The sequence below is a fragment of the Gambusia affinis genome, linkage group LG21 (assembly GCF_019740435.1).
Source record: "Gambusia affinis linkage group LG21, SWU_Gaff_1.0, whole genome shotgun sequence".
In the NCBI taxonomy this organism is placed as follows: Eukaryota; Metazoa; Chordata; class Actinopteri; order Cyprinodontiformes; family Poeciliidae; genus Gambusia; species Gambusia affinis.
In genome coordinates, this window is record NC_057888.1 from 8,218,046 (window position 1) to 8,233,881 (window position 15,836).

General features: G+C 36.6%; 1 protein-coding gene across 2 annotated transcripts in view; it reads right to left on the reverse strand.

The window, feature by feature from the left end:
• Nucleotides 1-15,836, reverse strand: part of malrd1 (MAM and LDL receptor class A domain containing 1) — a 44,495-nt gene that overhangs the window by 11,772 nt on the left and 16,887 nt on the right. For both annotated transcript variants that reach the window (XM_044104328.1, XM_044104327.1), the window contains exons 18-23: nucleotides 14,519-14,813; nucleotides 9,206-9,451; nucleotides 7,603-7,760; nucleotides 2,825-3,005; nucleotides 453-581; nucleotides 176-334 (exon numbers count right to left, since the gene is read on the reverse strand). In XM_044104328.1, the coding sequence (XP_043960263.1) occupies nucleotides 176-334; nucleotides 453-581; nucleotides 2,825-3,005; nucleotides 7,603-7,760; nucleotides 9,206-9,451; nucleotides 14,519-14,813 (1,168 nt within the window). The remainder of the gene's footprint in view (nucleotides 1-175; nucleotides 335-452; nucleotides 582-2,824; nucleotides 3,006-7,602; nucleotides 7,761-9,205; nucleotides 9,452-14,518; nucleotides 14,814-15,836) is intronic.

Sequence of the window (15,836 nt, forward strand, 5' to 3'; positions counted from 1 at the left end):
CTCTCGTATCCCAAAAAGTAGAAGCAAAACTCCAACTAAGCAGATAATTTCTACAACAACCTAGCAACATTGTTCAGAGCTGTCACTACTAAACTACTGCTAGATTGTTTTGATAATTTTTTTATTATTAAGAAAACATGACTAATAAAACATGCATTTCAGTACATATGCAGACCTGGACTGTGGTCAGACTGAGGTCCAACTCCTGTCTCTGTATTGTGACCGATCCTCCAGTCAAAGTCATCATCAGGGTCCTGAGAGAGCTGGCAGATCTGCTCCCACCTGTCATCCTCCATGTTGAAGTTACAAGCACCCGGTAAGACAAATATATAGTCTAGAAGTAACAAAAAATAACAGAAAAGTGGGAAACAAGTAATGAAAACAGTCTTTTTTCTGTGCGCTGATGGACTCATTCTCACCACCAAATAAAATAATTTCCTCTTTTCACTTACCACAGTCCTTCTCATCTGATTCATCAGCACAGTCGGCCTTGTTATCACACACCAGGTCGGACACTATGCAGTGGCCACTATCACACACAAAGTCTGTGACTGCCGGACAACTAGCTGGCTCCACAGCACCTGAAACATGAATGTTAAACAAGGACGGAAGAAAAAAAGGAAGGGAGAAAGGCAAGAGAAAGAAAAAATGAAAGAAAGGAACAAAGGAAGGAAGGGAAAGAACAATGGAAGAAAAGAACAATACTTTTTTTGATACTCCATTTCCACACTATTTTGTTTTTTCACTGATATCCAGACTCGCAAAACACTGGAATCGCATTTTGTACTTTTCAAAACTGCATGCGGACACTTGGTGAAGGAAAAAAGGCAACTCTGCACTATACTCATCAGTCTGAAGGTTTGTGAGCTGTTTAACTTCAAATATAGAGCATTTAATGAAAGCCATGATGGGGGGAAGTTAAACTTCCTGAAGGTCAGCAAGGATAAACCCATCACAGAGTAAACTGAAAAACCATTTCGGCTTCCGTTTGAAGTTGATGGAGACTTGTGTGTTTGAGTAATTTGGTTTTGGACAGACAGATTGTCTGCTTGTCAGTCTTTGAATACACTTCCCTCTGCGTGTTTTGATGAATGTCTCAACTGGACCAGAGGTCAGTATTTATTCCTCCCCCCATAAGTGTGTTTATGCCTGTGCGCTTCAGAGAGAAATGGCCTTGATAGAGCAGCCTCATGTCAGGTCCAGTTTAATGTGGAGCATCTGTCTCGGACACAAACATCTACCGTAGCCTGGCAGCAAATGTCAGCACTGAAAAATGCTTCCTTTCAACACTCACCAGCTCTCCAGTTTTCCAGAATGCATTACATTCCAAAAACTGTCAGCTGGAACAGTCATTAAATATGTTCACTTACAAAGAAAATTAAAAAGGGCAAGAAAATTCTATAACTTATTCTTAATATAATTTTTTGTTTTAAAGTTTCTACGTCATTTGTCCTACTTTTTCGGACAGGTCTGCCTTTTCTCATTCCTTACTGATAGAAAACTCAGTTCACTGAGGATAATATTGCAGTTTATAATGGCAGATGCTAAAGTTCTGTGGTTCTTGGGTTTTTCCTTAACATTCTCAGAAATTTAATTTAATCTTATGTGGGCAGTTTGGATCGTCTTTCAGACATGTGTGTATTTGTTTGAAATGATGAGCTTGAAATCTGCCATTCCAAAAATATTTGCCAACACGGCCAGTCCAATTGTTCATTTTTCTTAATCCAGTGAGAGAGAAACTACCAGCTAGAGTCAAATCGTGTTTACTGGCAGGAAATTAAAGGGGCTTCACCTTGAAATAAAAGATGATGTAGAACCACTTTCTGAAACTGTTGGTGTACGCGTAAACAATTGAAACCTGACACTTAAAAGTTTTAAACAAAAAGACAGCCAGTTCTTTCTTACTGTCTGACATTAGAGTAGACTTAAATTGGCTAAATTCCAGATGATGAAAGAGAAAACTTCTTAAACTTACGTACTTCAAATTTAATATACACTCAGATTACTATGACCTGTAGCAATTTTGGTAAGTGTGGAGAGCCAAGATAAGAAGAGAACTGTGGACCTCCACCAGCCTGGTTAGTTCTTATGTGCAATTTCCAAGTGGATAAAAACAAACAATTACACAGAAAAAGTATCACATAACAACCACTGTAATCTCCAGCCTTTAACAGGCAAAGTTTGTCTGATTTAATATAGGATAAAAGATAATGAGTCTTTTTTCAATGTACAACTGTATTTGAGTTTATATGTCTAATTTCCGCCCCGTGTGAAGTAGATGAAATTCACCACTAGTCTAAACTTGTTTACCCAGATGTTATTCTGAAAATTTTCATTGCTCTCAGATAAATGATTAAAAGTTGCAAATAATGATGCAGTTTATATTTCACATGACTGTATGAACTATTCTGACTTCTCACTGTGTGTAAGAAATAACAATGAATCAAACTTTTCCACACATTCAAAAGTTAAGTACTTCCCCTTGTGTTAAAATAATTTCGAAGTTATGCTTTTAGCAGATATAACCCCATTTCTTGAGGTGCTGAAAAATAGTCTCGCTGATCACTTTGCCAGGTGCCCACAAAACAATCTCTTGTCCATTGTCTAGTTCAAATGGCAAAAGTTTAAATATTTTCAATATGTTACGCTCAATTACCAGAAAGCTTAAAAAACAACATTATTTTTTAAGATTTCTATTTTTATCTTTACATAATGTACCTTTGAAAAACTGGACAAAAAAGGTAATCACCCCAGAAGATCTCAGCAGATGCAATATTTGGGATTGTCTGAGATATTTTACAAACAGCTGACGTTCATCACTTACTCGGAGAACAGTCGATATACTCCAGGTCATCCAGGGCAGCTCCTCCGCTCACATCTGTGGAGCGAATCCCCTCGAAAATCACTTCAAAGTTCCTGAGGTTCCTCAGGGGCACCACTGCTTGGAACCACTGGTTTCCCTGATGTCCCGTTTTATTCCACATCTCAATTAAGCTGTTCTCTGTCTGCAGAGGGGAAATGACAAAGGAAACATCATGTGGTAGCGTTTCACATTCTGCTCTGGTTTTAAAAAGTGGTTTCAAAGCTGCTGCAGTGATTACTGACAGAAAGTCATGCTTCAAAACTCAGAGTCACAGGTCCATAGGGGATATTACTGAGGAAAAATGAGCTAAAAGTATGTTCTGGACTGACGGCTGATGGGAAACAGTGAATATCATCTAAGAGGAGTTATTAAAGTCTCATTAACATAACATGACTGTAATAAGTTCAATGCCTCAAGAGCAACTTTCCGGACTAAAAAAATGCTCCAAGTTATGACGACGAATTTGCTTCATACCACATATGGAACATATTAAATACAAATTAGAGTTTATTCTGCTGAAAGTCCACTCAGATTTTTCCCATGATGCTACAGGTCAGGCACTAAATCATAGTTAATGCAGCTTTGAAACTGCTAATGTGACTTTGAAACAGGTTATGTGAATGCAGTTCTCTATAAGCATAAACAGCATCAGTGACACTTATGAACACGTGTTTTATTACAAATAAACTGTTCTGACCTCTGGACTTACTAAACTGAGAATCAATAAAGAGGCAATAAAAGGCGTTTATGTTATATTAAATTTGTATATAACAACATTCTGAGTTATAGAGCTTAATTAATTTGCAAATAGTAATTTTTACTGGCTTCTTAATGCTAAAATTGATTAGCCTAATCAATCTGTATACTGTATAAGCTTAAAGACACTTGATGCTGATCCCCGTATTGTTTGCCATTACTTACTGTACTAATTTCCAGGATGTGCCCAGAAAATTTTTAACATTTTTTTATTATTTATATATTGCTTTAGTTGTGCCACTAAGCTTCATTTTTTTCTACTTGAGAAAAGATTGCATATAAGGTAAGAACTTTAGGTTGCCTCTGAATGGCAAAACCTGACATCCCATTCCACACGATCAATAAGTATTGGATAATAAAATCTATTAAAAGTCAATGACAGTTAACAGAGCTAAAATAAAAATAAAATCACAATCCAAATAAAAAAGAACACCATCAGTAATACTGATGGGGTAGAGTATAACTCTCTGTACTGTTTTTTTTAAGAAACAATTTTTAAACATGCTTTAGAATAGAGAATCAGTTTCAGCAGTGCAAAATGTTTAACTACTGCAGACAGAAACACTCTAAGATTTTATAAAAATAAAGCATGATTTTACACTTGCTGAATCTGAAGTTACAAGAGGTGACCAGAGGCTCAACTGCGAGTTCTGGTCTAATATGCTGAAAAAAAAAAAAAAAAAAAACACAGAGGACAAGCAAAGTCACACTCTACTCTGCAGCTTGAAAGCATATTAAAATGCACCCTTGGGTGAGGCTTGTCCCCTCTGCTCTGAAGCCCTGACTTGAAATAATCTTGTTACGGCGAGAGTAGAGCACAGATTAATAGGTAGAGATACAGCAGGACTTATTGAGATTTATGTCAGGGAATAACAACTCAATCTATAAAAATAGCCCTAGAGCAACGGACCAATATACCATGATAGCTCTCACTTAATGCCTGTTTGGCATATCGGTCAAGGCATTCATTTGATTGCTTTGAGTCTTTACCTCCTGAGCTTTCAGTTAGGGCAGTGCAATCACAAATTTGGTTTAGAGTCCAAGTATGTTGCAATATGTGAACTTATTCTGATGGATGAACCAGAAACAGAACAAAGACACAAAGTTGTCATTCTAAAAAGCTCAAAGTTGAGCTAAAATCCAATTTATATTCATGGCCTCTTTCATTTTACTGAACTGCTGGCAGCTGTTTTTCTGAATGAATATTCTGCTTCTTGACCAAATGAAACAATAACAAAACAAGGAGGAGACACTACCTTGCTTTTTTCCTTTTAGGGTAAGGATAAGATCTTGTTTCAGGTCAGAACATGTTTAATTGATCAGTGTTATCATGTAATATGGGGAGAGAATACTCTCTTGGCGTTGACTAACAGATGTTTGGCTCTTTGTAATGTCAGCCCACAAAAACCATCTAAAATGATGTAAATATGCAAAAGAAATATACCATTACTGCACAATAGTTCACTGAATTGTAAATTCTTTGACGATTGAAATTAAATTTTCAGATGAAGGACAAGATATGAGATTGTAAGTTGATACAGTGCTTAGTTAAACTATTCATACTCAATAATGTTTTTTAGTACTTTGTCACATCAGGATCACAAGATACTGTAAAGACAAGCAAAGAGATGAAGTCCTTTTTTTCTGCCCATCATGCAGGTGGCAGCAAAAAAAAGCAGAGGTATTATTTTTATTTTATTTAATTGGAGATTTTGTTAGCTGACGTGTTTAAACCATGCTAAAATAATTTTCACTCCACTTCTTGTTAAGGGTGAGATGGCACAACACTGTCCGGTCACATGGTCTTCAACATATTGCATCAACATCAGGCTACTCTTTTAGCATACATCTTTTTTTAGTTTTATTTATTTATTCCTGAGAGAATGCCAAAAGTATGAATTTAATTCCTTGTATCTCCTGTCTTTTGTGTAACGGAACAAAAGACAGTGCAAAAATAAAAGGCCTAAAGTGCTAAAAAAATCTAAATGCTGAAAGGCAGAATCTGAATTATGGCACCATTAAATAAAGTAATTTCCCAATGATCGGAATTTACAAGAAACAATAGTCTTTTATCTGCAGAGTCTCCCTCCCTTTTTCTTTATATTCAGCCAATATTTCCATTTCACTCTATGACATCGGCTTTGGTTTAATGACGAATGACTATTAAGAGCAAACCAGAGGTCTGGTGTAACAAACTGAGCTCTTAGTAAATTTCATAGGGAACCCACCTGCAATGCTTACATGCAGGCTTTATTGCTATAAAAAGTGGGTGTGTGTAAGTTTGTATTCATGCTGCAGTTACAAGCCAGTGAATTATAAAGGCTATAAATATGCAGTAATGTTATACATGAAAGCACAATGCAATATTCTGTAAGTGTTAATGGCTTTGAACCTGCACACACATTCACCTAATGCCAACAGTAAGAGCTTAAAGTTACACTGAAAATCTAATCCCCCCCACCTACACACACAACAACTTGACTAATTAATGCTGACTTCTAAACGTTGCACCTTCACCCACACAATTTACTGGCTTGTTTTAATATCCACAGGAAAAGGCTAAATCTACCTTTTTCCATCCATATGCAAGAGAGGATCAGATGTAAAATGGTCCACAGACATTTATCATCTCCTGCGTCTCATGGAGTCACATAATCAATAATGAGAGCCACAAGACCTGATGCAATAAGTATTAAATCCCATCATTTAAATTTCTAATATCCTACCAAGTTATGCTTTAAGGAAGAATCAATCGCATAAAGTGCTTAAAACAGCTGCATTTTAAAAGAAAACGTATACATAAATATAATGACCGTATAAAATAAATATAGCTATTAAAAGACATGAATATATATTTTTTTAACTTCTGGTTTTCAGTCAAAATCAGACTTATATTTTTACGCATTTCATTAGCCAAAGTTGACAAAAATGTAAAAAACAAAAAAATGAATAAAATCATGAAAGAAAGAAGAAAGCCAGTCAGTAACCAAAGGTTGGCAGTGACTGATAATATTATAAAAATCTAAATATCAATGTTCAAAACAATAGCCATCCAAGAAGAAATAATTTAGAACAAAGTCAGTAGTAGTTTGGAGATCTAACAAACTACAACCCTGCAATTCAAAACTATATTTATTTCTGATAGCATCCAGGCAGACATTACAGATGTAGATCCAGTTCAGACCACCACTCCCATTTCAACAACATCAACAATTTCATCATAAATGAACATGGAATAGTAAAAGAAATAGCAAGAGTGAATAGAAGCATCTGAAAATATTTTTAATAAACATTCATTGTCTGTTTTATTCATTAGGGTTTAACTGCACTGCCCTGCTGTAGTGCCCAAAATATTATTTTTGATGTCTGCCTATCCTCTGTTAAGGATAATATTATGCATGGTCTGGATAGAAGGGAAGGAAGTCCAGATACACCAGATACCAGATAGGTATTTCCATTCAAGTTGGGTGCTGCAGAAAATAATGTTAGGCTAAACATTTAGGATAAGAATTTCAAAGGAGAGGTTATTGATTTTTTATGTTGACAGAGAACACACAAAAATAACTTTAAAAAACAGAGTAAAACTTTCTTAGCATAGAAGCACAGAGAAACATTTTGTAATACTAGTAGTAAAACAGCAGAGTCTACTCCGTAGTATTCCACTTTGACATGAATCAACAAGCATTAAACTGTGAGAACGAGCAGAGATTGACTTTTTTCAAATGTTGGGTTCGGGTTTGTTATGGGCATAGGAGAGGATCTTCAACTCCATGAATTCCTCTCCAACATCCATTGATCAAACACTGGTGAAAAGATGATGCACCATCCTCCCAGCACTTTACCAATTTAATTTGAACACAGTTTGAATATTTAAATGATTAGAGATAGACTTCACTGGTTGAGTGTAACCATGGTAATCAGGACTGGTAGTGGGTGAAATTAATTAATTTGTTCCTTCTTGTCTCAATCAAAACTCGCTCTACCTTGATCAGCAGCCGAATGGTCCCTGTGGCCTTATGGGAAAGGTAGTACCAGAAGGACAACTTGCAGACGGCACTTGACTCTTTCCAAACAGAACTCCTTATATGGGCTTTGTCACCTTTCAGTCCCACTGGGGTAGCCTCCAGATAGACAAAATGGCCTGAAAGGTAACAAAAGACAAGACAAGATGAAGGAGAAACGTAACAAGATGAGATTTTTTAGAATCTATTACAGCCACTGCAAAAATTGTAGCAAGGTCAAGGAGACTGAAAGGGTGGGGGGATTGAGGGCTAAGGGTCACTGCGTAATCATGAACACATCTTTTAATGTGCCACTGGCTTTTGAAAAAGGGTAGCTCAAGGTTATTTTGTTAAGGGAAATCCATAGAGAGAGAAGAAACATTTTAACAGCTCAATTCAAATAAAAAGAAAGCATCTGGGAGCAACATCTTTCTGTCTGAACAAACATCTGTGCACTGCTTCAAATTACACAGTTTCATCTGTGCCTTGAATGATTTAAAGAGCATTTTTCTGCTTTATTGCTTTGCAAGAGTAAATGCAATTGTCACTTTCTTTTATTTGATTGTGCTAATCTTTCACTTTCAGACATTTACAATTACACCCAGGACTACGTTAACAATGATTTCACAAATTACCTGGCTGTCAGTAGCTTCAAGTTTGAACTTTTCTTCTCCAAAACACAACCACTTTCCTTTTCTAAAGAGACAGCAATTAACAGATGCTGCTGTAACAACTATCATACTTTTTCTAGGGTTCTCCTCTTCTGGGATAAAGGATAATTTTATAAAGCAGGTGTTATAAAATTGCAGATGGGATGAACCTCAATTGAGGTTTACAAATTGCAAACTGAGATTCACTCCAGTTTGAATCAACTGATTGGTTTTCCAGAAAACAGAAAGCAAATGCAGGCTCCGCTGGGAGAGCATGCAAAATCTAGCAGGCCTGAAAAACTCACATTAGTGCTGAGCATCACGCTACCATGCTATTATGTAATTAATGTTTGTTAAATAACTATAACAAGGCTTGCGCTTTTGATGGTACTCTAGATAGTAGATGCATCTTTCCTTCCTCCGTCCCATTTCTGGATTTCTTGATTCAACAACTACCAAACCAGAATCTGCATCTGTAGCTCCACGATTGGCAACCTAAAATCTTCTCTTCTTCACCACCTTTCTACTTGTCTTTCTACTTATTTTGCATGAGTCAGAAACTTGGGTAAAAGCACACCAGTTTATGTTTGTAACATAAGTTTCTTTATGGTTAAAATCATCAATTAGACAGACTAATTTAGAAAGGTTGCAAGCTGAAATGCAAGCATCTGCTGTATGCTACTCTTGAACTACAAAGAACCAGATAGTAAGCTTTACTATTCATTTGGGTTATTACAACGCACCTTTTTAATGAGATTTCAGCTCTGAATCAATAATTCAAGTTTCCATTTTCAGAAAATTCATATACTGTGAAAAGGCTCATTGATCGACTTTGTGATTTGAATCAAACTGTAAAGCTACATCACCAGAGGTCAGCAGATTTATTTATGTAAATCTAAAACAATATTCTAGCTCTAACAAATGGAACCACCAACCGTTTTCATCCATCAGTGTGTGATCATACGGCGGCCGTATGCTTTGAACAGATCCGGTACCGAGAGCCCAGTCAAAGTTATCAGCCAGCGAACTCTTCCAGCCACAGCGACCGTTCTCAAACGAGCAGGAGGTGCCACAGTCCTCCTCGTCCGTACCATCGCTGCAATCATCGGTGAAGTCACACATCTGCTCTGGAGTATAACAGCTGCCTTTTCCACAAACAGAAGCCCCTGGAGGACAGAACCCTGGAAAAGAAGACAAGACAATTCAGCAGTTTGATGTGTTCATATTTTTGCAACCAAAATTAGTTTTCTGTGAAGGTCAGTTTCTGGTCTAACTAAAGACATTTTGCGTCAGTTTTAGATGTGAGGAGCAAGATACTCTATTTCTGCCTGTATGCAAGATATTTAAGTTACTATCAGCTCAAAACATCAGCAAATACTAGCGATATCCTAGATGCAGCTATGCGTGATGAGAGATACTATTAATAAAGTTTGTTTTCAAGTGCAGAGGGGTGAAAAATGTAGCAAAATCCAAACAGCAGTCTGGGAATGAAACTCACCCAACTGAAGTTTCTATTCAGTAGAATAATGAGTTTCACATCAACAACCTTGAGAACAACAGAACTGAATATATTTCATGTGATTTAATGTCACCCCTGACTTCAAAGGTCATAAAATAATGTAAAACAAGAGAAGCCGTTTCCTTTTTTCTATTTGTCATTTTGCAGGCAGTCTCGCAACAGACAGCAATTTCTGTAACTGCAGTTAAAATCTCCATTGTTTAAACTGTCAAACTTCACATTTAAGAGTTTGGAAAAGAAATAGAGAAATCTGGACTCTAAAGAAGCAACTTTGTGCGTTTCACAAGATTAAACAGCATCCCAGCAGTGCAGTAAACCCTTAAGGGCACCCCTCTGCACACAGAGCTGTAGTTTCCTTAAGAAGCTTAGAAAGGACACAGGAGCATGGGGCTCTAAGCTCAAATCACTGTATCATTGATGGCGATACTTGGAAGGGGACGGTGGTGGGGGATCTGCTTCTTTTGGAGCCAAACATTCCAGCAGGGTCAGCGCTTAGCCTTAGGGTGGGGGAAGTGTTAGAAAGGAAGAAGGGTGGTCTCTGTAATTAAAGGAGAAAAAGGGGTATAAGTCCTTCCTAATCCTTTGTTCCTCTTGAGGTGCACAGAACCAGAAGCAATGTGACCCAACAAAAGAAACACAGGAAGCCAGGAAGAGACAGCTCCTGACTCCTGACTGTCCCCTGCCTACAGAATCTGTGAGGGGAATTAAATTAGAGAAAAATCGTATTTGTCCAGGGAGTTCACTCAGACATCTTCTACATCAGTCACCACTACCCTATATTTGGTGCTCTTTTATGTAACCCATGCAAAAAAAAAAATGGTATTGGAACTATATTTCTATAAAAAAAACTTAAAGTCATGATTGGATCAGACATCCTGGGTGACAATCTCTCCCCTACTGGATGGATTTTAATTGAGCTCTACATTTTAAACAAAAAAGGTAACCGAATCATATAAAATAAATGATTACCCAAAGGATTGTCAATCGTTTTTATCTGACCTATGAGCTATGCAGCTTGGGTTAGGCCTCTACAAACTTTGCACATGAAAAGACTGAGATGTTAGTCAATTCTTTTTCCAAAACTATCTCCAGTCAGTCAGATTGGAGTGTTTATGAACATAAATATTCAAATGCTGCCACAGATTCTCCATCGAAACTCTGGAATCAATGTCCTACTGGAAGATAAACTGTCTGAAACTCTTTTTTGTTTTCAAAGATTACCCAATATTTGGCTACATTTTTTTAACCAATTACCTTGTTGTGAATTAAATGCATATCCCACAGGATGATGCTGCCACCACCATGTTTCACCACTGGCATGGAGTAATCAGGGTGCAACTCTCACAGACTCCATAAGTCTTTTTATTGCCATTGAAATTACCTTTAAAAGCAATTGGTTTTTCTAGGTTATATTAACGGGTGTCAGAATAAGTCACCGGGATCATATTTTCACCACAATTCTTTTTTCTAATTTTAAATTAAGAATACATACTTTTGAAAAGCACTATTGGAAAAAAACCTCTTGAATAACAAAATACTCATATCACAATGAATGCTTTCTTTTAGAGTATGCCAGAGAAAAAAAAAAGACGGTAGGAGAGACAGTTTTGTTGGCACACACCACCGCACCTTCTCCTGATGGTCTTCATCTAATTATCAGCAAATGTAATGAAATGCTACCAGCAGTTTTATCAGACAGAAACCACTGCAGTGTGTTTTAACAAGCTGGTAACAGCCTAAACAAAGAATTTATTAAACATTTGGTGTGCTATATTGCTTGCTTCAAATTTTCAGTGTCATATTAGGTAAATGCACACTGACATCCTCCAGTGCACGCATACATGACTACATTAAAAGGAAAACAAATTTGCATGTTAATTATGAAAGTCATATAACATTTTTTATCATCCATAGAGTGCCTATATTATTATGAGCACAAACACAGAAACTGTGGTGTGCAGTCGACCTCAGAGCCGAATCGTGATGGTATATAAATTGAAGCTGTGGCAGAAAAAGCCCCTGAGGAGTGATAGTCTGTAATTACAGTTCCTGCTGCCTCTTGTCTCATCAGTATTACTGTACATCCTGCCAACACACAGACAGAAAGAGCTGGATTCAGCCACAACTCTACTCCCTGCTGCCTACTCAATTACTGAGAAGGCAATGGATTTTAGCTCCAGTTCAGTCTTTAAGTGATGTTTTCTTTATTACTCTCTTCGCATTTCTTTTCCTCACCTAGTATATCCTCCATTCTTTTTTACTTTTATTTGATCAATTCTTTGACATAGTTCACACTTACGTATTTTTACATTGCAACATAATTACAAATACAACTTTCAGGTATGTGTAGTCCAGACACATTTCTCCATTGTTTTTTACTTAAAAGAAGGTAAATCTGTTATCGAGATGGACCCTGCTGCCGAACCCTGTTCCAGTTGTACCCATTTTGTATCCAAATCCAACCTAATCCATTAACAAGTGCCTTTAAGTGTGCCGCCCAATAATAACTCTCAAGATGTGGAAGTGCCAGGCCTCCCACATTCTTGGAAGGACACATGACCTTAAGTCTTTTGCCAGATGAAAAAGGGTGTACAGAAAACGGATGGATGGATGGATGTGATAAAATATTGTGATATTATACTGTCACAATATAGTGACAATTCTAACAAATATGTAAAAAACATTTTTGTTATATGTAAGAGTTACCTACTGCTGCATTAACTCTTTATGTAGCCAGTGATGTTGTGGCCATTCTGAAGACAGAGAAAACCCCATTGCTAAAAACCTCCAGCTGATTACAGAGTGAGGCGATAAACGGTGGGTCTGACACTTTTGTAACTACCCAAATTAACATAAAGTTGTCAATATTGTTCTAGGTACAAATGAGAGCACTACTGAAGAACAAGAAAACGATCCAAAAACACTGACAGCTTTAAAGTTTCAATATTTACTATTTATAAACCCTCCTAATTATTTTTTCGCTCATATTGAAAAAGCTGGGAAACACATTTAATAATCCCTTTGTAACTAAACTGACAGAGGCAATAAATCTGCTGGTGTTCTTGTAAAGGTTCCCTCATAAAACTTGTGAGTAATGTTGGAGAACTCACATAGGACTGAGAAAGATTAATTTACACTGCTTGGATGATATTTCCCTTCAAAACTTAAATTGTTTCATGATGATTGCATAAACCAGACTGTTACTGTGGGAATTTCCCAGCAGTTATAATTCTCCTACTGCCAAAATTTCCCTGGCAAAGCTGATTAAAATTGCTCACATCTAAAGAGAATTGAGACCGTTCCTAAAACCAGAAAAAAGTTTTAATTAGGCTCTTGTGGTATCTTTATCATGTTAGCAGTAATTTTTAAAATGTGTGATTAGATTGAATATCTGTCCTTAAGGAAACTGAATGTGCAGCTATTAAATGAAAATGTGAACAGTACCAAAGTCAAAGCATGCAAACAGCTAAGTAGTTCAGAAGAAGACTGAGTAACAATAGTGAATGTTTTATTGTTATGCTTTTAGGGGACGGATGGTGCACTGTTGACTCAATCTATCAAAACTAGCGTGCCACCTTTAAGGACTGCAGTTTTCCGTTGTTAAGAAGTGGTCAAAGGTCACAGCTGTTACCTGGAGACATCACACACACCCAGTGTCTCACCGGACTTTATAGAGCTTAATAAAACTCCCTTTACAGCAGAAGATTTTACTTGACACTTATCAAAAAGCACATGCAGCATTAGGGTTTCAGTGAGTGTTCCCACAGTAACTCTTCTATATATCAAGTAATTTCTCTAAGGGCAGCCAGCAACCTCAAAAAATATTTCTGACTATTTTAACAAGTATAAGGCTGATTAAAGTATATCTGCTATATCACTCAGTGTGTAGCACAACATTGTCTAACAACTAAACCTTTTTAGTGTCCTTGTATTTAACAGAGTTAAACACATGGGACATGTTATCCCTACCATAACCTTTAGTAGTGGCATAATCATGATTCTGCCACAACATTGTTTTTAGTTCAAACAATCAGAGTTCATTGTTTGAGCTACATAGCGAGCTATCCGATAAAAAAAGTCTGTTAGAAGCTTCAAAAAACTTGAGACTGAGACAGAGGATCACCTCTGGAAAGAGCTGAAGTTTTCTGTTAACAGATGCCCTCCAAGATAGTGAAGATATTCAGAATCTCAATGTGCAAAACCCAAATACTTGAAGGTTGTTCTGCAACCTTTTATTTTCTATAAATAGATATATGTAAACCATGTATTTTCTTTTTAATCATGCATTACTTTGTGCTGATCATTGACATTAAACTGCCCAAAATATATTTATATCTGTGGTTTCAATAAATAATAAAAAGTTGCAAAGTTTTATGCATAAGTATACTTTTGCAATTCACTGCATGTTGCCACGCTTTAAATGAGCTGCTGCACTCTGAACAGTTTGTGATACAGAAATGACTGATATAGACTGACACTCCTAGCAATGGTGTAGTTGAGACAGCATCACCCTGGCAAATCGAAAATGGGAAAAGATAGTCTGCTGATCCAATTCAAAAGAACTGTCAGGAATCACACCTGAGAGAAACTCTGAAGACCGAAATCATTAATTTCACTGATCCTGAGATAAGATTTGCCAATCTAAATCCCCTCTGTGTCTTTTTTTAAAATGTAGTTTCAAAAAGGAAAAGGCTGCATGTTCATTTTAATGTATTCTGAAGAACTTTACCTGTTGGAGGAGCAGAAGGAGGAGTGCTGTCTATTACCAACACTGACGGGGAGAGGAGGCATCCTGGAGAGAAGGTGATATCGTCCAGACAGATGTCTCCTTTTTCGCTGCGCCCCACCTTCCCTTCAAACACCACCTGGAAGTCTGCAGAGGAGCTCAGCTGGAGTTCCTTCATTTGCCAGTAGTTGCCCTGATCTCCAGTCAGGTTCAGCAGGAGGTGAAGACTTTCCTCAGTTTTAGTGAAAACACTGAGGGTTCCAATACCGTCTCCAGACATGTGATAGTAGAAACGCATCTACCCAGAAAAACAGTAAATCTGTCAAGAACTGACTGCATCATTATCATATTTATGCAATTTAAACCGTTTTTATGTTGCTGTCCATTTGTCTATTACGCCGACACTTACTTTTAGAATTCATCACAAATATTAAGATTTTCTTAACATTTTTTACTGTATTTGACTCATATAAATTATTTTTATTAAATAATTTAAAGAAAACATGTCTTTCCTTTCACTGACAGCAACAAATACAGATCTGTCTATGTATGCATTTATAGTTAATTTATCCAATCCAAATAAATCCAAATTTCCATTTTTTTGTCATTATTTGTAAATCAAATTTAATTATAAAAGAAATGATAAATAATAAAGAAGAAAAACACAACTGTTCATACTTGTCATTTATTTCAGATTTTATTAATAAATATTTTATATTTATTTTTGTTTACAATGCTTGCTTTTGAATTTTAGTGTCTTAGATTTGGATTTTTTTATCTTTCTTGACTGGATGACAGCATTTTTTCATATTTCTTCATGTTTGATTTCAATTAGTTTCTTGTAAAGTAATGTTTTAGTCTAACTAATCTGGACAATTTCTTTAAAAATACAGATATTGTAACTAATTACTCATTTAATTTTAGTCTTTCAGGATTAGGAAAAGTAACTGATTGTTTTTATATCGACTCAGTCAATTTAAAGTCTAGTTTCTCTTTTTTCAGCTTACTTCTTGGAGAAAATATTGTATTTCTCCAAGATTCAAATTTGAAACACTGATGCTTTAACATTGAAACACTGAAATGGAGGCATTTTCAAGAGCGAATGGTCTTCTGCTATCTACTACATAGAAAAAGATGGAGCAGGGAAGTGAAGAGGAGAGAAAGAGGCTTCTTTCTCTCCTCTTCACTTCCCTGCTCCATCTTTCGTTCATTTTTATTCCTGTCTTCTCGCTGAGTTGATGATGGATTGACAGGTCAGGATGGTGATAAGGTGCACTTGACACAGAGCCAGCAGGGCAGTCAATCAAGAAATCAGTCCTGA